At 40.3% G+C, this 20,577-nt stretch overlaps 1 protein-coding gene across 1 annotated transcript in view; it reads right to left on the bottom strand.

The window, feature by feature from the left end:
• Positions 1-6,044: 6,044 nt before the first annotated feature.
• The window catches only part of pcnt (pericentrin), a 38,864-nt gene continuing 24,331 nt past the window's right edge, over positions 6,045-20,577 (bottom strand). Inside the window, 21 exon segments of the mRNA XM_028438119.1 lie at positions 6,045-6,077; positions 6,954-7,081; positions 7,167-7,284; positions 9,043-9,137; positions 9,217-9,443; positions 9,591-9,806; positions 9,891-10,097; positions 10,691-11,449; positions 11,599-11,728; positions 12,231-12,388; positions 12,499-12,774; positions 12,854-13,023; positions 13,811-13,907; positions 14,145-14,476; positions 15,260-15,443; positions 15,527-15,697; positions 17,242-18,258; positions 18,324-18,497; positions 18,778-18,930; positions 19,401-19,574; positions 19,660-19,896. Of these exon segments, the coding sequence (XP_028293920.1) occupies positions 6,046-6,077; positions 6,954-7,081; positions 7,167-7,284; positions 9,043-9,137; positions 9,217-9,443; positions 9,591-9,806; positions 9,891-10,097; positions 10,691-11,449; positions 11,599-11,728; positions 12,231-12,388; positions 12,499-12,774; positions 12,854-13,023; positions 13,811-13,907; positions 14,145-14,476; positions 15,260-15,443; positions 15,527-15,697; positions 17,242-18,258; positions 18,324-18,497; positions 18,778-18,930; positions 19,401-19,574; positions 19,660-19,896 (5,055 nt within the window). The 3' untranslated portion in view covers position 6,045.

The following is a 20,577-nucleotide window of genomic DNA, read 5'->3' as shown; positions in this document are numbered from 1 at the left end:
GGTGAACCTTGACACCAAGCCTAGCTCAGCCCGGTGGCCTCGTCCCATCCAGGGCACCAGGGGTGCTCTTTTCGGCCTGGGGGGCCTGGGGTGCCTGGTCCCTGGGGGTGAACCTTAACACTAGAAGTCCCAGGGATTTCTATATCCCCCCAGAAGTCCCAGAGCAGGGTCAAATGAACTCTAGGACCAAACTGACGACTCTGATGGCTACAATTTGCCTCTATTAATTTGTAAATGAATCACCTGAGAAATCAGCAGGGGGGAGAGCCTGACTCTAACAATGGAAGTCTGGAATGTTAGGGGGAAGTGCCCTGGAAGCTAAAGTCACAATGCCCCGTTTATTAACTCGTTCTGCTTGATGCTGGGGGAGAACAAACACAGACTACAAACATTGAAAGAAACAGAGTCACCTCTTCCAACACACCTGGTTCAAATGATTATCAGGCTTCTGCAGAGCTGGATGATCATTTGAATAAGGTGTGCTGATTAGCGGCCCTCGAGGACCGGAATTGGACACCACTGGAATACCATGTTGTCATGCAGCCTTTTGTGCTGTGGGGAATAAATAGCTGGCTGCTTCCACCTGCTGACACTCCACACTTATTCTACTCAAAATGCAGAGAAGGTTTACCACTCAAGAAGCGTTGGAATTGATCCTGAACAATGCAAACCCTTGTGACTCAGATGGGGAGGACATAAACCTTCAGCCAAATTCGGATTCGGACTCTGAGCTGTCTTCAGGTTAGATTTCCCAAACATCCTATTTTCATTTCCTGACTTTATTTTTATTTAAAACCGAAGAAAAGAATAATTTGAATTTGTTCACATTGCAGATGACGCGACTGCTCCTCATCTGGAAAAGAGAGCTCGGTTGGAGAGTGAGCCCACAGAGACGGCGAAAGAGGGCACAGTGTGGCATGAAGAACATGTGGGTACAATTCTCCGTTTCACTCCAATGGAACCGTACGCTGCAGATGGAGAGCCAACAGCAAAGGCCAGAAGAAGAATCAGGAGTCGCCTTCAGAGCTTCCTCTGTTTCATTACTGTTGGCATGCTCCGTCCCATTCAAGAATGGACTATTCAGCATGCACGGCAAACGGAGCAGACGGACTGGTTCATGATCCTCCATGAACTAATGGCATTTATTTCTGTTATTATTTTGAGGGGGGTGACCAAGGTTCCATCTCTGCGTGACAGCTGGTCAGCATGCCTGGGAAACCCACTTATCACTGGAATTATGTCACGAAACCGTTTCCAAGACATCATGCGTCACCTACGATTTGATGACATGTTTACGCGCAGTGAGCGAGTGCAGACAGATAAGTTTGCTGCAATTTCGGATGTGTGGGGATCGTTTGTTACCAACTGCATCACATGCTACAACCCTGGTCGACACATCACAATTGATGAACAGCTTTTCCCATCGAAGACTCGCTGCTGTTTCCTGCAGTACATTGCAACAAAACCCGACAAATTTGGCATAAAGTTTTGGGTGGCTTGTGATTTGAAAACAAAGTACATCTGCAATGTCCTCCCATATCTTGGAAAGGACCCCAGTCGTCCCAGTGAGGAGAGACTTTCTGAGAGTGTGGTGATGAAGCTGATGGAACCATTTATGGACAAAGGCAGGACGGTCACCACGGACAATTTCTTTACATCACTGACACTTGCACGACGACTGCTCAGCCGGAAAACCACCATCCTCGGGACAGTCAACAAGATTCGCCGGGAAATTCCTCAGTCAACTAGAAAGATGGACCGCAAGGAATTCACCACTCAGGTATGTTGTTGGTCTTTTTTATTCCATCAACACCTCTGAGTGTGTCATTGTGTTTAAAACCGCTATAATAACAACAATTTCTTCTTTTTTAGGTGTTTTCCACCACTGGTGCCACGCTGACGGTGTATGCGCCCAAACGAAAAAAGACCGTCTACATTCTCAGCAGCATGCACAGCGTGGTTGAGACTGAGGAAACCATCAAAAGGAAGCCAAACACCATCACCCAATACAACACCACAAAGTGCGGAGTGGATGTGATGGACCAGATGGTGCGGGAGTACAGTGTGCGCACAGGAACACGGCGATGGCCAGTCGCCGTGTTCTACAACATGATCGACATGGCGGCACTCAATGCACATCTGCTTTATCAAGCATGCACCGGGGTGCAGGAGAGACGGGTGGACTTCCTGGTTCAGCTAGCAAGAGAGTTGGCTAACTCTCATGTGAGTGAAAAGAAGGCACTCAAAGAGCAACTGCGCCAACAACAACCGCCTACACCTGGCCCTGGGAAAAGGGCTAAGTGTCAGATCAACCATTGCTGCAAGAGCAATCGCGCAACTGTGCGATGTGTTCATTGCCACAAATACACATGTGGCAAATGTAGGAGAGAGATACCGTGGCAGTGCCAAGTATGTCACGAGTCTCAATAAGAGGATGAAGGAGATTCTTCTAAATAAAAACCATTGAAAACAAATCACAGTTGTTCTTTTGCACATTTCTCACACCACACTGTCATTAAAAATAAATAATTTTTGTGTTCTCTTTGGGTCAAATGACACCTCTATGGGTTTTATAGGTAAAAAGTTCATTTGACACCTCTGTGGGACTTCTAGTGTTAAACCTCTATATATGTGGTTAAATACAGGAAAATGTGCTAAATATGAGAAAAGTGAGATAAATAATGAAATTGTGTTAGCTACAACTTTTATACAAAATTTTTACACTTGGCACCCCATACGCCAGGGGGCGTAACCCTATCTGCTTGTGTTTTATATAGCTTTGGATAAAAGCTTCAGACAATTTAAAAATGTAATTGTAATAAATTCTTGTTTTACTTTACCAACCAGTCGAAGCGGATGGCTGCCACCTCTGAACCTGGTTCTGCTGGAGATTTCTTCCCACTGTCGCTAAATGTTTGCTCATGTGGATCTTGTTGGGTTCTTTTACTATGGACTTTATATTTTGTTCAGCGCTTTGAGACGACTTTGTTGTTTTTTGTGCTGAATAAATAAAGTTGATTTGAATTGAATGTCGGAGTCCAACTACTTAGCAATTCTGCCCACGAGCAATGACATGTTTCCCTTTAGGGGCCTTTGGGACTTACCCTGAGGGCCTGGCTGTAGAAGCCAATGTTGGCAGGGGCCCAGTGGGACAGGCTCTGGACATGTAGAGCTTCTTTCTGGTGATAGCAGCCCTCCTCTGGGGGTTTGGCTTATAGCAGCAAGGCTAATGCATTAATCATTTCTCTTAATCGTGTTTAATATTTTTTGATTAATCTAATACTTTTCTTAAAGTGTCATACACTATAGCTTGTCAATGGTGCAGCATCACTCATGTGATCAAATAGCTCACAATAATCTTTGGGCAACAATTCAAAGAATTTGAAGGCAAGCAGGTCACGGGTTCAAGCCTTGGTATGGAAACTTGGGTCATTTTTGTTTGGAGTTTGCATGTTTTCCCTGGACATGCATGGATTTTCTGGGTACTGTAGTTTTCTCCCACCATCCAAGAAAATACAAATAAAAAAGTGTATTTTGTAGAATCAATAAATAAATAAAAAATAGAGGAGAGATTATTCCTAAAATGCTGCCTTGCAAAGGATATATTTTAAAGATAATTTCTTTCATAATTTATTTAAGCTAAATTAAGACGGTACTATACTACAATCATCCAAATGATGGATAAGAAACGGCAATATTTAAATCGACATTACATTTAAAAAATATATATATATTTTTTTTAAAGGCACTACATTTTTTTAAACATTATTTAACCAGGAAGTCCCATTGAAAATAATAATCTATTTTTCAAAGGAGACCTAGATTGGCTGCAGCAAACAAACGAGCACACAAACAATTTGTTACAATAGTGTATATATTACTATTTACATGTAAAACATTTATCAAAGCTCATTAGGTACAACTAGCTACTTCACTGCATGCAATATGCTTTAAATGTTTTTATATATTAAAAATGGGTATAAAACACTATATTCTACAAAAAAAAACTATGACCTTTTTTCAAAACAATACTAATTTGGACTATTCTTCTTCAAGTCTCATAAAAATCACATTAAATTTGCAATCAAATATTTTAGAACAGTAAAAACACTCTTTATTAAATAAGTGCAAAGAAACATTTATTTATTTTTTCCCATCTAATTTTCATGTGCTCCTTTCTCAGTAAATGTGTCTCCTTTCCTCCTGAAAGCTGCTTGTTTGGTCTGATCAGAAAAGCTGGAGTCTTCATGGGGAAAATACAATGAATAAATAAATAAATAAACCTTTGAGCGTCAACTTCAACTTTTTTCATCACAGCAAATGATCACCATTTACTGTATTTTTACAGAAATCTTTTGCATTAATATGAGATAAATCAAATTGCTAAGCAGGTCTTGATACTCAAACAAACCTTGAGACATTTTAGCTACTTATTCCTCAAAAGTGCAGATTTTTACTTCATTGGATATAATTATACTAATTTAATCATATTATTTGGGCAGTGGCTATCCATACAGTTGCTTTATCAATATACCAACATTCTATCTGTACGCAGCGCCCCTGTTTGGCCAGTTTAGATTACGTGACTAAGACTAAACCTTACTCTAAAAGGCTAAACCTAACCCTAAAAAGTGTTGCAATATTGGGTTATAACCTAACCTTAACCATAAGAGGCTGCATACATGTACTTTGGTAACCGTACCAATAGCACTGAGGGTTGTCTTTAAGGCAACCGTACGAACAGACACTTTCTATTATTTGTATTTGATCACGTCAATAAGGTGCAACTAAACTCTTGTGAAAACAAAACTTTTTATTGACATTAATGATAGTATAATGGTCAATTATGAGCATTTAGCTTTCAAAAGTTTGTGTTTTAATACCCCAAAGAGAATAAATCTTCATGCAAAGATCACTGTAGAACTGGAACAATAATGCTAACCTGCTAGCATCAATCTGTTTACTCTTAGATTTGATTATGAATTCATATCTGCTGAAAAATATTTTGTACATGATTTTTCTTTCTATGAAATTGACACTATTGAAACATTTAGTTTTCTTCTTCATCTGGTTTAAAGATAAATCTGTCAAACTGTCAATACATGACTGGATCAATGCCTTCTCATATCAACAAGATAGATACAGTTCTTTTTAACGTCATATCTGAAAAAGATGTTTTATGTAGCTGTAAAGTGCAACTGCTCCCTTATATTGAGCAGTTCATTTAAATTAGTAGGTTAAATAGGCAGATTATGGGAGAAATTAATGTGAGGAAAACCTTCCGTAGGTTAATTATGGACACTTTTCCTTTAGTGTGATTACATTAGTATAAAGAAGTCACTGATCAAACTGTCACATTATGAACAGCTTAGAAACTGATCCATAAACATGTTCTCCCCACCTACAATTGTAATCTGGAATAATAATACATTATATAGACTTCTTTACAAAAAGAAGCCACTAGTTTTTCTAGAATGAGTCAATTGTTGCATTTTATTTGTTAAGCTACTTTTAAATGACCAGTATATTTTATCTAGTGTATCTAATGTTTTAGCCAAAACATGCATACTCTTAATTTTATGACTCTTGTATCCAACAGTAGAAGGCTGCTAAGTGAATAAAGAGCATTAACAAATCTCAAAGTTAAAATATTTATTGTCCTTCTGGTAGAAACAAAACATAGAAAAATGCATTAGGTCCACATTTAGAGTCAATGCTTTCCTTTGCAGTGTTTCATCTTAATTTCTTATATAAAAACTAGAACACATCCAGAGACATCAATCAACATTCTTATTTACATCACTCAAAATGTATAAAACAAATGTGGTAGAAAAAATTAGAACGTGTCATTTAATTAAAAAAAAAAGTTGTTGCAGCATCACATTAATGACATTCAGAACAGAAAATAAAAAATAAATTAGGTAAATATTGAAATACATATTCTGAACACACATTTGAACACATTAACATGACTTAGAGGGTAAGGCATGGAAGGCATTGGATATTTTACGCTGATTGATAAAATGCAGACATTAAATTGTTGGACTACTTTGGGTCAGGATGGAGATCTGAAGAACCTGGAGGAAAAAGAAAAAGAAAAACAAAGACAAGAAAGAAAACTTTAGTTTTCCAAATTAGAAAATAGTACGAGCAGCAATACAGTTATTGGACTGACAACTATCTCCCTTGTATTTTCATTAATCTGAGAATATTTATTTATTCATGTATTTGGATCCCCATTAGTCACTACCAAAATATAATAACTACACTTCCTGAGGTCGAGACAAGTCAATATTACATTATAATACATAATAATAACAGGAGGTCAGCAGAACACTTAAAATCAAACCTCACAGAGTGAACATTTGTACATGAAAGAAAATAACACACCAAGTGTGAGTCTGTTCCACTCACACTCACCTGGACCGTTCAGGTAAAGGGGCGACAAGCAGCTCAGGTACAGCCACGTCCTGTTTTCCTGCAGCCATCGCTGCCGATAACCAATCATATCAGGGGAACAAGCTGACTGTATCCTCCTTCCCTCATTAGGGGGTGGGGCTAAGAGAGTGTCATTTACTAGGTTTGAACATGATAGGGCACAAAGATTTGTGGGATACGGAAATGGCAGCATGTGTTTCAGGAAACGTGGGATTAAGAGTGACAGAAATGTGATCCATGCTGTAGATTAAAGGTGGTCCTGCCTCAGGAAGTTGTGCTTGGAACTGCAACAATGTTGCATTTGCCTTACAGTCATGAACACATCACCACAGTAAAGAACAGATTAACCCTTTCTAAATCGCAACATGCAGAAAGTGAACAGAGTGGAGGTGAGAGCGGTCAACCCAATGCTAACTGTGCACCCTGTGACTCCAGTGAACCCCACGTGATCCCCAATCATACACTTGAGTTCCTCTCTGTGTGGCTGATTCACTCCTTTCTCAACAATCACTCACCTTGTCTGGATCCAGCCAAACGCTGCTGGACTTTCTCAATATGCTGTATGTACTGTGTCAGGGATTGTTCTGGATCCTGACACGTTCCACCTAAACGCACCGAGGGCAGAGTTGTCCTGGAGGATGATCTAAAGATAAAAAGTTCCATAATACACAAACTTTAAAAACACCTCAGTCTAATTGGACAAAAATCTGTCACACGATGGTCCAAACCTGTTGTGCAACCTGAAAGGTGATTTGCTTGGAGGGACGAGGGCGGAGACTGTGTGTCTGCTTTCCAGTGACTGATCATCAAAGCTCAGCTGCTGCCTTAGAACTTCAGGTTGGGGACCTGTTAAATATATTTCAATTAAAGACATTCATAGTGTTGTGGTGGTCAAGACCGGTCTTGGTCTTGGTCTTGTCTCGGACTCTGAAGCATTTTGACTCGGTCTTGTCTTGGACTCGGGCTGCCCGGACTCGGGATTTTCCGTCAAGACCGTTCGAGACCAGCACTAATTCCTGCTATTTTTAAACATTTTTATAATGTGATAATAACACGGAGAAGAACGGGATAAAACAATCCTTTATTCATTAATTAATCCACCCCGTATAATGACCACAACCTTCCTTATTGTGACTGAGTGACGTGTGTGACACATTCATACTGTGTGGCTCCGGTGTCAGTTTGGACCGCGGAGCGCAAGGGAGAAATGAACTAATCACCGGTAAAAATCCCAGTAAAACTCCAGAAAACAATCACCAGTAATAAATATTATCTCCCTGGTAAAGACAGTAGCTCTAATAACTGGTAAAATGATAAACTGATGATATTACAGCCTGTGAATGCTGGATAGGGGACGCACTTACTCTGCTTCTGGGTCCTAGTGCCAGCCGAGCGGTGAAGCCTGTTCCGTTTACCGTGTTTACTGAGGTCCGTGTGTGTTTAATAAGTTTGTGTGTGTTTAATAAGTCCGTGTGTCCCCGTGTGAAAGTCTGCATGTTTATGCATCTGTCCATCCACTCTTTTCATTATATCCATGTCTTTTAAGGCTTTATTACATAATGTCGGCTGTAGTCCGGGCCGCCGCCATCTTGGTTTATGTCGTCACCAGCACGTCATCGCCGCAGAGTTGCACTCAAATAATATTAAATATTTTTAAAGTGGTGGTTTTTTTGTGACTTTAGACTCCAATTACATGTATGTATATAATATGTTCCCCACAATATAAACAGGTTCAAAATATAATTATTTTTTATAGTTTCTGTTTCCACTGTATCCAGAATAATAATAATTATATATATATATATATATATAATAACTATTGATTAATTTGTTACATGACTTTTCCAGGGTTTGAGTTTGTTTTATTTAGTTTCACATCTACCTGTAGCTCTATGTTTTTTATACTGATGACAACTTGTTTTTAGTTTTATTTCAGAAAGTTTCACTTTTACAGTTACAGTTGGAAATCTTTGTGAATTGAATATCCAGTTATATTACAGCAACCAAATTAAACTATATCAACTAAGTGAATTAATAAAAATAACCTGTGTAAAGGCTTTTTCAAACTGAAATCTTATCTTGTGAAATCTGTGACCTGTTAAACCTGAACAACTGAAAGAATCAGAATAAAGAATCATTATTTCTTGGCAGAAATGCTTTTAAACACTTGCTGTACATTCAGCTGACATAAATATCTTGTTTTCAAATATGTAGAATAATTGTGAATGTATCAGTAGCAGTAGTAGTTTTAATATTTTAGTTAATTTTTTGCAGGCACCTTTTTTTTTGTCCGTCAAATGTATTTAAAATAAACTAAAATTAAAGAGAGATGTTATTTAACTGTTGAACCTTGTCATAATTTTATTTATTTATTTATTTATTTAAATTGAAAAAAAAAAATGTTTATGGTCTTGGTCTTGGTCTTGGTCTCGGTTTGTCTCGGTCTTGGTCTTGACTCGGTCTCGGCTCCCGAAAGTCTTGGTCTTGTCTTGGTCTCGGTGCATGCTGGTCTCGGGCAAGTCTTGGTCTCGGATAGTGCGGTCTTGAACACAACACTAGACATTCACACTTTAATGCAAGTCAAGAGATTTGAAGGATTCTTACCATGTACATGAAGAGGACCTGGAGCGTGTCCATTGACAACTCCAGATGATAACCTTCTGATTGCTTTCTGCCATTTTCTAGTGAGGAATTTCATCCTAGAAAGAAAACACCTGTTTGGTTCATCCAATAACTTGGGATTACCGTTAAAACTGAACCATTTTGTCAATCGTTTACCTTGACACTGCCACAACGGCTTGTACCACGGCCCTGAATCTTCCAATGGGTCTGCGCTGGGAGGAAGGGAGGGACGCCGGCAAAGCCCCCAAATAAGCAATAAAGCGCAACGTTGCCTGCTCACCTTCGTGGAAACCTCCCAACACCAGCAGAAGGTAACGCTTCTGATACACCAGCGCTTTCCTGAAGCTCTCGGCACGCAGGTAGCGCTCGTACAAACGCTGCAACTGTAAATAAATGGACCTACATCAGTTCATTACAAGTATTTGTAATGTTACACCAATATAAGATGTTGCATCATTTAGGAAAAACGGTTTTGAATGTGCCAACTTCAGCTCACAGTCCCTTGTTTTTATCCTAGTGCTTCAGCTGACCTTGCCGTTGCTGGTAACATCGTTGATGGGTCTGCTTTCTGTTGCCATGGTGACCTTGGCGAGCTCGCTCTCTGTGTGGCGCAGCCTTCGCTCCAACTGGGCCAGTCTCAATTTGAGGTTGTCCCTCTCTTGAATCAGTGATGTCACATTCTCCGATAACTCAGAGTCATCTTTCACTAAGTTCTCCAAAAGGTTAGATTGGGAGCTGGAAAGTTTCTGTAGAAGTTTTATTCAATATTATTTATTATGACAAATATTCTGTGAACACATTTCCATCCCAGGTATTGATCCTTTGGGTACCTGCTGCTGCTGCGAGACGTTGGCCGGGGTGCTGTCAGACTGGAGGACGCTGTGATGTGTAGATGAAGCTTTGTTCTGCTGTCCAGTCGTCCACCCTCCCAGTCTCTGTGCAGCCATCGCTCTCTCGTCTCTTTCCAGTTCTGCTAAAGTGCGCTGCAGCTCCTGCATTCGCTGCTGGTCCTGCTGCCGTAGGAACTCCAATTCACGCTGAAGTCACAAATTACATTAAATCACGTCACATTCGGATACATAAATCTGCAGCCAAAGATTGTGTCTAACTATGTTCACACTGCAGGTCAATTCCGATTTTTTTTGCCCACATCTGATTTTTTCATGTCTATTTGAACAGAACAATTCAGATGTATTCAAATCCGACTCTGGGCCCTTTTATATGTGGATAGAAATCCGATCTGATATTTTGCAATGCGACCGCTGTCTGAATGGCCAGCTGGCATTCTATCGGACCTTTACCTCATCAAAATGTTATAGCGTTATAATTCTGTGTCCCAGACAAGGCGGCAGGGGAGGGGGGAACCCCGGTGGAGGATACAAGTAGAAAAGTAGATGGTGGAAGAGTGTGTGTTCTTAAAAATAATAAATATTTATTATATTAAACATATTATCAGTGTCACACACAGGCCGCGACGAGATGATGCCTCCATATTTACTTTAGCAAACAGTGCGTGCCTGCGTGTGCTGGTCACACTGTTCATACTCCAAACTGATAAAAGACGCAAAAAAAAAAAAAAATCATTAAGACCGGCAGTGTAAACGTAGTTTAACGTCAATGTTGAGCCTACCAGTTTGTTTTTGGTCCTCTCCTGCCTCTTCTCCCTCTCCTTCTGTTCTTGCCTCTCCTTTCTTTTCTGTCTCTCCCACTCCTCCTCCCTTTCTCTCTGCCTCTCCTTCATCAGGCGGAGTGTATTCTTCAGCTCCTCCAGTTCCACACCTTGGTTCTTGGTCAGCTCTCTCTCCAACTCTAAAGAATGGCCAACTTCCCGATTCTGCTCTTTCAACATCTCCATAGCGACATGTTGCCGGGCTGCTGCCTCATGCTCTCTCTGAAGCTCTGTCCTCCTGATGCGGTCCTCCTGCTCCCACTTCCTTTGCTTCTGCAGTAGCTGGGCTCTCAGCTGGTCTGTGACTAATGCCAGCTCCTCTCCCTGCTTGCGCTCATGTTCCAGCTGTGAGCGCAAGTCTGAGATGAATTTTGTGTCTCTTGCTGCATCGACCTCGTGTCTGCGACTAAGCTCATCCACCTGTTTGGACCAGCGTTCTCGCTCCTCATCCAGCCTTCTGTGAGCATCTGAAAGCTTAGAGTGACTGTCAGCCAGGCGAGACTCTGCCTCAGTCAGGAGACGCTCTCGGAGGCCAAATCGTTGCCGTTCCTCCTCTAGTTCTTTATGGGTGTCTGCAAGACTTTTCTCCAGCAGCACACTGCGAGACTGCTCTATCTGCAGATCTTGTCTCAGGTTGCTGCAAACAACTCTCTCCTGTTCCATCTGACCCATCAGTGACATGACTTCTGTCCTCTTTTTTTCAGAGGAGACATGTTCAACCTGGAGAGAGAAAGAATGTCATGGCTTTAACTGAAAATCTGTCAAACCAGAGTGAAATTGCATTTTCTGTTTAATATACAGACAGCAAAAAAGGGGCATGTAAATAGGAAGCTATGTGGGGAAATACAGAAACAATACTTCAAACTTGCCTCTCGTCTTTCCTCGTTTTCCTTGTCTTTCCGAAGATTCAGAGCTCGTTCTTGTTCTAGCTCTTGATGAAGCTCCTGGACTTTGTTTTGTTCCCTCCTCAATGCTTCCTCACACTCTTCAACAGTTTTCCTGAGAAAAGGCAAAAATATACCAGACTTGAGTCAGAGTTTGACACACTCATGTTCCCATAGCATACCAACGCTATAATAAGCACTACCTTGTCTGAGTGCTCTCTGAATGTATCGTTCCATCTTGACTACTTTTAATAAAGTCTGACGATTTTTAGTCATCCAGGTCATATTGATTATAGTAACCAGACTTAGTTAAGACAACTAGATTTCCTAATAGAAGATTTCCTTATAACCAAAAAGGCCTGTTTGAGCCCGATAGGTAACAACGAGCCAAAATGTAACAAGAAATATAATAAAACCCAAAATGTTATGATTGTACACACACCTACATTGAAGCAATGAGCCCTTTAATCCATAAATCCTTGACTAAATAATAAAATTACACTCAGCATCTTGTTACATTATTGAACAGGTATTACATTTTTGATTTTATCACGTTTTTTAAGCTATTTCTCAACCAAGCTACAATAATCCAAGAGTTACTAAAGCAGTCAACACACCTGAGAGACAAGATCTTGTTCTCCTGCTCCTGCAGAGCATCACAAGTATTCCTTAGTTGTTTCTGGCTCTCCCGTAGCTCAGCCCTAAACTGAGATTCAACTCGCTCATCAGCCTTTGACTGGTCTCCATCCCAGTTATCATCAGCTCTGCGTTCACTCTGAGAATGATAACAGATCAATTATTACACTTAAGGCCACTTTGGGTTTTCGTTTAAGGTGAAAACATCTCAAATTAATTATCAGGAATTTGTCATTTAAATCATTTTACGGTTGAGTTTCCTTGTGTGCGTCTCTGTGCCATTCGACAGAGCAGCTCTCGGAGAGCGACGACGGTCTCTTGCAGGGCCCTCTTTTCCTGCTGCCAGCCCATTGGAGTTGAAGATCCCTCCTGGTTCTTCAGTGTAGCAGAGCAATCTTCGGTAAGTCCTGCACTCTGAGAGACGACATTTAAGTCTGAAACATGAGGTTGTGTTGAGGGAGCAGTGCGCCGTTGGGACAAAGTGAGAATTTGACAGCTTTCTTGAAACACTTTCTTCAACAGACCCTGCAAAGAGATGGAGGAGCAGGTTAATCTTCCACTGAGTAAAACATTAAAAGCACGTTTAATGTGTGGGGAAACGTACCTGAAGTTCTGGTGACAACAGGTCTTCACTGTAGCTCATGCTGCCAGCAGCGCTGTCTGTGTTTGTGGGGTTCATTCCTCTGCAGCGCAGATACTCCACAAACTGCGCATCTAGTCTTTCCGTCTGCTCCAGCTCCACCCTCAGCCTGGCACCCAACTCTGAACTCACATCTGAACCACAGGAAAACCAAGTCAATGCATTCCTAATTACATGCTGGTTTTTAGTAAAATAGTCACTCCTAATAATCCGTAACCAAGTTGAAAATTTGGACAAATAATCTAAAATCAAGTAATGGTGTAAAAAAATATATCGATTTGGTGATATATTGCGATATTTCACAGTGCAATGATCGTATCAATCCAAAAAAAAAGTTTAAATCAATTTTTTAAATTACGTTTTTTAAGGAAAAACCATTAAGTGCTCTAACATATGCATAGCATGTAAACTCCCAGTCACTAGGCATCAGTGAAACACATAGGACCTTGTTAAACTACCTCACTCCACAATGCATTTAAGTTTGAAAGTTGATTGCACTTTATTTTTATAAAAGATACTTTTATAGATGTATGAGGTTAGTTTCTTTTTAACTTAACAGAAACAGAATCTGTTGTAGAAGCAAAAGTTAAACTTTTTTGAAAAATATGATTTGACAGTTTGATAAACATACCAATTGTTTTTAATATTGGTACTTGAATTACAGTTAGTTACCAATTACTAATCAATTAATCAATTGTATTTCATACCATTTTGTACTTGTAAAGGTGATATTTGTAATTATTAATATTGCAATACATATTCTTTGTTAAGTATTGGGATATATCGTATTGCGACATGCAAATCGTGAATCGTATTGTCAGATTCTTGTCAATGCACAACCCTATAATCAAGACATATTACAAGCAGCATAACATCATCTGTGCAATGATCTGACAGATTTTGGGATGAAGAAATACTCACTACTGCCATATCCATCACTTGCCCATTCTGCTGCTGATATAGAAGAGGTAGATCCGAGAATGGATGAAGGTGTTGTTAAATCCAGTTCTTCCAAATCCTGCAGCATGAGAAACGCACGCACGCACGCACGCACGCACGCACGCACACACGCACACACGCACACACGCACACACGCACACACGCACACACGCACACACGCACACACGCACACACACACACACACACACACACACACACACACACACACACACACACACACACACACACACGTTACGATGATTTTGTTTTTTCCTACTTGAAATTTCTCATTTTGTTAAACTGAAAGGAAATTTACCTTTTCAGGATCCAGTGAATCCAGTACAGAGAAGTTGTCAGAACCCGTCCCAGCACATGTGGAGTGGGATTTGTGGGAGACATGATCTGGCGTGATGGTTCTGGAGCATGGAGACTCCATTAGCTCCTGGGGAGAAGGTTTACCCTGTGGCAGGTCCAGGCCACTAATGTTGACAGAACTGAATTCAGACAGACGTGAACCCAGAACAGAAGTGTGCAACTGTTCTGGGATCCGGTCAGAAGTTTCCATCTTCCTCAAAACCTCTGGAGAGCTCAGAGACACTTCGTTCTGGGAGGCAGTTACAATATCTTGAAATACTGTGTGAGAGTGACCTGATGGTGAGAGTAAAACATTCATTACCAGAGGTGTGCAGAGTACTGATATATCCTTTTCAAGTAGAAGTGTTGCTCGTTGATTGAATTTTTACATACATAAAATACTCAAGTACAAGTAAAAAGTAGCTCAATTAAATAGTACTCAAAGTAAAAGTTACGAGTTACTTTCACTCCCCACATTTATTTTTGGTAATAAATCTTGCCAGGGTTCCCTTGCATACAGTAAACATCTCATGTATAAACTTGTAAAGAAAGAGACAAAATCTTGCACAATTGGAACTCAATTTATTTTCCACAAAGGCATCTGTATAAAATAAAAGGTTTGTCAAAATGTACAATTCTTCTTAAAATAAAACTCTTTTCAAAGTAAGCAAAACTCTCAGGATCTAAGTATAGCAAAATTTACAAAATCTAAAACTGAGAAAATAACCAGCATTCAATGCTGTTTTGGCTCAGTGCATCAAGTTTAATCTGGTTGGTCGATTATAATGTGATGCATTTGATTGTTGTCTGATTATTTAATTTTTTGTAGTTTCACAATGTCCATTGATCATTTTAAAACAAAAAATAATTTACTCAGTAACGGTTGGGTGTAGAAATGTAATGAATTACTTTACTTACTGATTTAGTAATATACTTAAAAAAGTACAAGTACCCATAAACGCAACTCAATTACAGTAATGTGAGCACTTGTAATCCATTACTTTTACCTCTACTCATTACATAAATGAGCCTCGATACTGCAGAAATGAAAAAAATGATGACGTGATCAGCACTTACCCTTTTCTGTGTAATGCTGAGGAGTTCTGTCCCAGTGATCCCATCGTTGGTGAAGATGCTCGAGCTCTCTTTGCTGATGAGCTAATTCCTCTTCCTGCACAGCAACATCCTCTTGAAGACTTTCAAGCTGTGCCTTCAGCCGTTGGTTGTCATTTTCCAAATCAAGGAGAGCTCGGTCTTTAGCCTGAGCAAAGAAATCCAACGGCAACAGTCATCTAAACATGAAATCTAACAACAATTGTTTGTGCCCAGCCATCGTGGTCCCACCTGTCCTTCTTGGTGTAGACTTTCAGCTCTCTCTGTGCTGGCCTTCAGTGCTTGTTGCACTGAGATCAGCTCGGTCCTTAAAGCTTGATGTTCTGTCGTCAGTCTGACAATCTCTAACTCCTTTTCTCTCAAGGCAGTGTCTACTTTAGCGAGGGTCACCTCAGCATTGGTCTGAGAGTAATGGAAATCCCAGTTGGTTAACACAGAAGCATTAAAAGCCTTCACTATTTATCATTATCATTTCAAGAGAAAATTGCTTGGGTTTAGCATTAGAAGTCCAGTTCTTTGTCACATGTAATAGTTTTTAACACAACCTTAATATAACTAGCATCAGTGTGTAAAGACAAAGTGGCAAAACAAAGGAAAAAAATATGTGCAGTACGACATTCAACCACAAGCAAAGACATGATCCAACCTAAACAGTACAGATGTCCATAAATGGTTTCACCACAACCTTCAACCACTACTCATCACAACTTGTTACACAGAAAATAAGAATAAATAAAATCCACCAAAGCGTAAAGCCATCGAAGAGTTCCCTCCTGCTTCCTTGTTGTAATGTCACTTCCTCTACGCGAGAGGGTTCTGCTTTCAGTTACACGTCACCGTGGTGACGCCCCTAACTACAACCAGATGTGGTCCTGTGATGGGCACAGCAGCGTGAGTGAACTAATACACCAGTGCCGAAGCTTACAGTCTTTGTAGAGATGCACAAAACTATAATACTGGGATGTACTTGTGTGACTAAAAAGACAAAAGTGTAGGGACGAAAATCAAAACTACACTTTTACTGATACAGTTTAAAATACTTGGCCTAAAACAGAACTTTGATTAAATGTATTTAATATTAATTTCATTTCCTTAAAAATGTCAATGTAATTTGCAGCATTTAATTTTTCTTTTAAACTGTGCATTAAAGCATTACTATAAAAATTAGTGCAATGATATTTTAATTACAGAAGGATCTTCACTATCTATCACATCTTAAGTTTACACAAATACATACATTTTTGGATTGTATGCCAAATCTTATTAAACATGCTCATGATACTTGCAGCACATTTAGTTTTTAATTCTAATCTGGACAATAAACAGTGCAAACCCCTGTACACAATTCAATTTCATTGTGGACCAGTATCAGCTGTTACACAGCACTGTTACATGGCGTGAACTGGTGTTTAAGGAGCTCGGCTGCAGAGCATCTGTCCACATAATTAATATTGACATAACTGACTCATGCATGTGGCCGACAGTGCCGCAGTGTAACATGTCAGCTCTTTTGCTATAAGTAATTGCCTCCAACATGTTTAAAATGCCTAGTTGATGTTTGCATTGCAATACAAATGATCCTCTGACAAACATGTTAAACAATGCCTAACAAAAGCTAGCGACTAAGGTTACATACTAGATCGCCATAATGGGCAACATTGCTCACATGTGTTGTGATAGTAAAATGTCTGTCTACACACAGACAGGTTGTGAGCATCTAACACAAAACATTGTTGCACAAGCGATTATATAATTTGCCGTTTAGTCAAATGATTGTTTTTATCAGCCCAACTTGTCTCAACCTAGTTTTTTTACTTTCTATTTGTAAAATTTGTTGATTCATCAAAGATTAGCAGAACCCCTAAAGAAATGTTCCAATCAAGACAAAACAAATAACTCGATCCATTACTCAATCGTAACCCATAAATAAAATCCCGGACACTCACCAGCACTTCCTTCTGAGCCTCTTCTTGACAGCTTTCTTTTTTGTCCAGTTTACCAGTTAGCTCCTGAATTAGGGCTCGCAGTGAGATCCCTTCCAGTCTCAACTTTTCAATTTCCTCTTGGAGCTGACCTTCCCTCCTCCGCAGTGCCTCACGTTCAGCAAACAGCTCCTCTTTCACTGTTTGAAGGGTCTGTATCTTCTCCCTTTCCTCAGAAAGCAGTTTCTCCATGTCCAGTACTTCAGCTTGCACCTCCTGGACGTGTTTCTCTAGAGTGATGCTGGTTTCTCTGACAACTTCCATTTCCTTTTCCATCTCCTGATGTTTTGCTTTAAGAATATTGATTTCTCGGACTTTGTCCTGCTCATTCCTTTGCAATTCCAGAACCAAAGTGTTAAGCCGAGCTTTGTCCTCCAGTAGAGTTCTTCCCTCGTCAGTCTCCACTTTCAAACGGTCCCGCTCCTCCTCAGTGACTTTGATTTTCTCCCTCTCTTCTTCAAGTTCAGTCTGAACACCTTTCAGCTCAGCTTCCTTCAGAATCAGGAAACCTTTGAGTTCCTCTGCTTTTTCCATCTCAGCTTTGAGCCTCTCTCCAAACACTTCTCCGTGTCCTCTGTATTCCTCTTCCTGGGTGATCAGCAGTCGTTCCAGTCCCTCTTTTTCAGCTATAGCAATGTCGAGCTGAGTCTGGAGGGCTTTGAGATGAGACCGTAAAGAGCTGGAAGGTGCAGAATGAGTGAGAGCGAGCTCTTGCTTCAGGCTGCCTGGTGGCCATCTCCTGTCCTGCTCCAGCTGCTGGGGCTCAGGGCTGGCAGCAGGTGAAGGGTTGAAGCTGTCCCCGTCCTGAGAGTCACTGACTTCATGCGCATTGGAACCCAGTGTGGAAAGTTCTCCCTGCAGTGTGCTGATGACCTCAATGTAACGCTCCTCTTCTTCGCTTTTGTCGTGGCGCACTCGAGTGATTTCAGACTGAAGATGCTCCACCTGGGAGCGCAGATCCTCAATTTCAGCCTCCAGAGCCTGTTACAAGAAAAAGATTAGTGGACAAATTATGGCTCCTTCAAGTGTTGGAGGCCTGCACCGACCTTGTTGTCCTTTGCATTTTCCAGCTCCTGCTCCAGTTTTTGGATTTCACTGCTGAGATGATCAATCTCCTGATTTTTCTCCTGTAGAAGTGCAGATGGGAGGGTCTCATCCTCTTCTGCACTGACCTGATTGTCTTTTTCCTCCTGGAGAATTGTGAGGGCAGACACACGGTCCTGGAAGCACAAATGCACAAAGCAGGTCATTAAACCTCTGTTGAGTATTGTAGTCTTGGTTAAATATTGAGATGAGGAGGAATTAAGCCATCACTTAATTCCAACCTCTGACAAAAATGAGCATGCAATAAAGAAAATAACATCATTATTTACCCTTACTTTTAATGAAGGAATGTTTCAATAAATGCTATTGGACAAACATAATTAAAAATAAATTACATTTAAAGCATAAAAAAATAAATGCTCATGCGTTGGTCATGTTTTGGGATTTTGGTTTTACCGTCAGAGCAGCAATTTGTTGTTGAAGCTCATGAACGTGAGCTGCATTGTTGTTAGTCAACAGCTCCAGCTGCAGTGCGAGATGTTTAAGCTCCACCTCTTTGACGCTCAAGTCCCTCTGCACATTGTCCAGCTGCTCAACCAAGACCTCAACCTAAAAAAGAAACATTACTTAATAAAGTGGTCTAAGCATACAAGATTTAAATGTTATAACATTTTTTCTGTAAATATATGCTTTTCACCACAATAATATTCCCTATAAGGCAGCGCAAGAGTCAAAGGTGTGTTGAAAAACTGTAAACGCACCTTAAAAACAAAAATGATCGACAGCGAAACAAAATGACTGTAGCAATTACTTTTAATATCATTTTTGAAACCACATTTTTTTTTACCTTTACTTACCCCGAAGAGTCTTATTGCGATTAGGAATCTATTTTTGAGTCCTGGAAACATTTCTGTTAAGGGGACCTGCTGAAGGTCCCAGTGATGGCCCACAGTGGATTAGGCCACCACTGCCCTCTAAGTCTAATTTAATTTTAACAGGAAACACCTGATAGTTCCAGTCATTTTATTCTGCTACAGCATGTGGTGGAAAATCAAAAGTACTTTTCCAACTCGACAGACCTCGTGCTCTTTGCACTGTAGACTCTGCTGAGCAGTGTCCAGAGCCTCTCTAAGCTCCTGGGTGGGGTCCCGGGCGTCGTCATGGTAACAATGTTTAGTCTCATCCAGTTTAGACTGCAGAGCAGAGATCTGCAGCCTGCTGGACAGCTGCTGCTGCTCCAGTGCCTGCTTATCCTGACGGACAAAAAGACGAGTGAATTATGAAAGCAGGAGGGACACCAACACTAGACCTCAATCCCAGAATTTAAGTGCATCTAACCTGAGTGAGCTCTTGTTCTCTTAACTTTGCTCTGTGGAGCTCCTGTTCCAGTTGAGAAACCAATCTATTACTTTCTGCACTATTAAGCAAAGCTTGCTCAAGCTCTCTGATTCTGCCGGCCAGTCGGTCAATCTCTTCGTTTCGTTCTGTAAGATCACGTTGAATTTGTTGGTGAGCAGCAATCAAAGAGGCGTGGTCATCCGATTTATCTTTGATAGCAGCTTGAAGGCTTTCCACCTGTATAGAAAAGGAACATTTTAAGTGACCGTTTGCAGAGTGAATATTGGAGGTGTAAGACTACAACAACAATGGTAAATAAGCCATGCCTGATTTGCAGCTACTGGAAACAGACACTACAGTTAAGTGAGAGGGATGCTATGAGGACTAAAAACATATAGTGAAAAAGTACAAAAAAGTGTCAGCAAATGCAAAATGAAATTTCCTGACCATAACAATATGTTCATGTGCTCACTCAGGTATCATCTTAAATCTTAAGATTTCCTAATGGAATAGCAGAAACCCACAGCATTGGTCTCATAGACCTGGTTTAGGTTATCTAATCAATCCTGATATGATTAATAAAAAAGTAAGATTAATTAATAAAATAGCAGGCCTAAAAGAAGGGAACCAATCAAAACTGTGAGTTTCAACATGTTCTATATTAGGCTTTAAAGCACTGCTGGAAGCTTATCAAATGCAGGCCCACTCCAAGTACTGTAGAGGATCATTGTCACAATATGACTCCTGAAAACTTCAGCACTGAAGGCTACAAAAACAGAAAAGCTCTGAAACTGGTTTTCTAATGAAAATTAGTAAACTGATGGCATTTATTGCAATGCAAACTTTAAAATTGCTTATTCAATTAAGAATGATGAAAAAAGACTAACACAGTGAGCGAAATGTGAACATTATGTTGTG

The sequence above is a fragment of the Gouania willdenowi genome, chromosome 22, assembly GCF_900634775.1.
Source record: "Gouania willdenowi chromosome 22, fGouWil2.1, whole genome shotgun sequence".
NCBI classification, from domain to species: Eukaryota; Metazoa; Chordata; class Actinopteri; order Blenniiformes; family Gobiesocidae; genus Gouania; species Gouania willdenowi.
The sequence above is the reverse complement of the archived record's forward strand: the minus strand, read 5'-3'. Positions and strand labels throughout refer to the sequence as shown.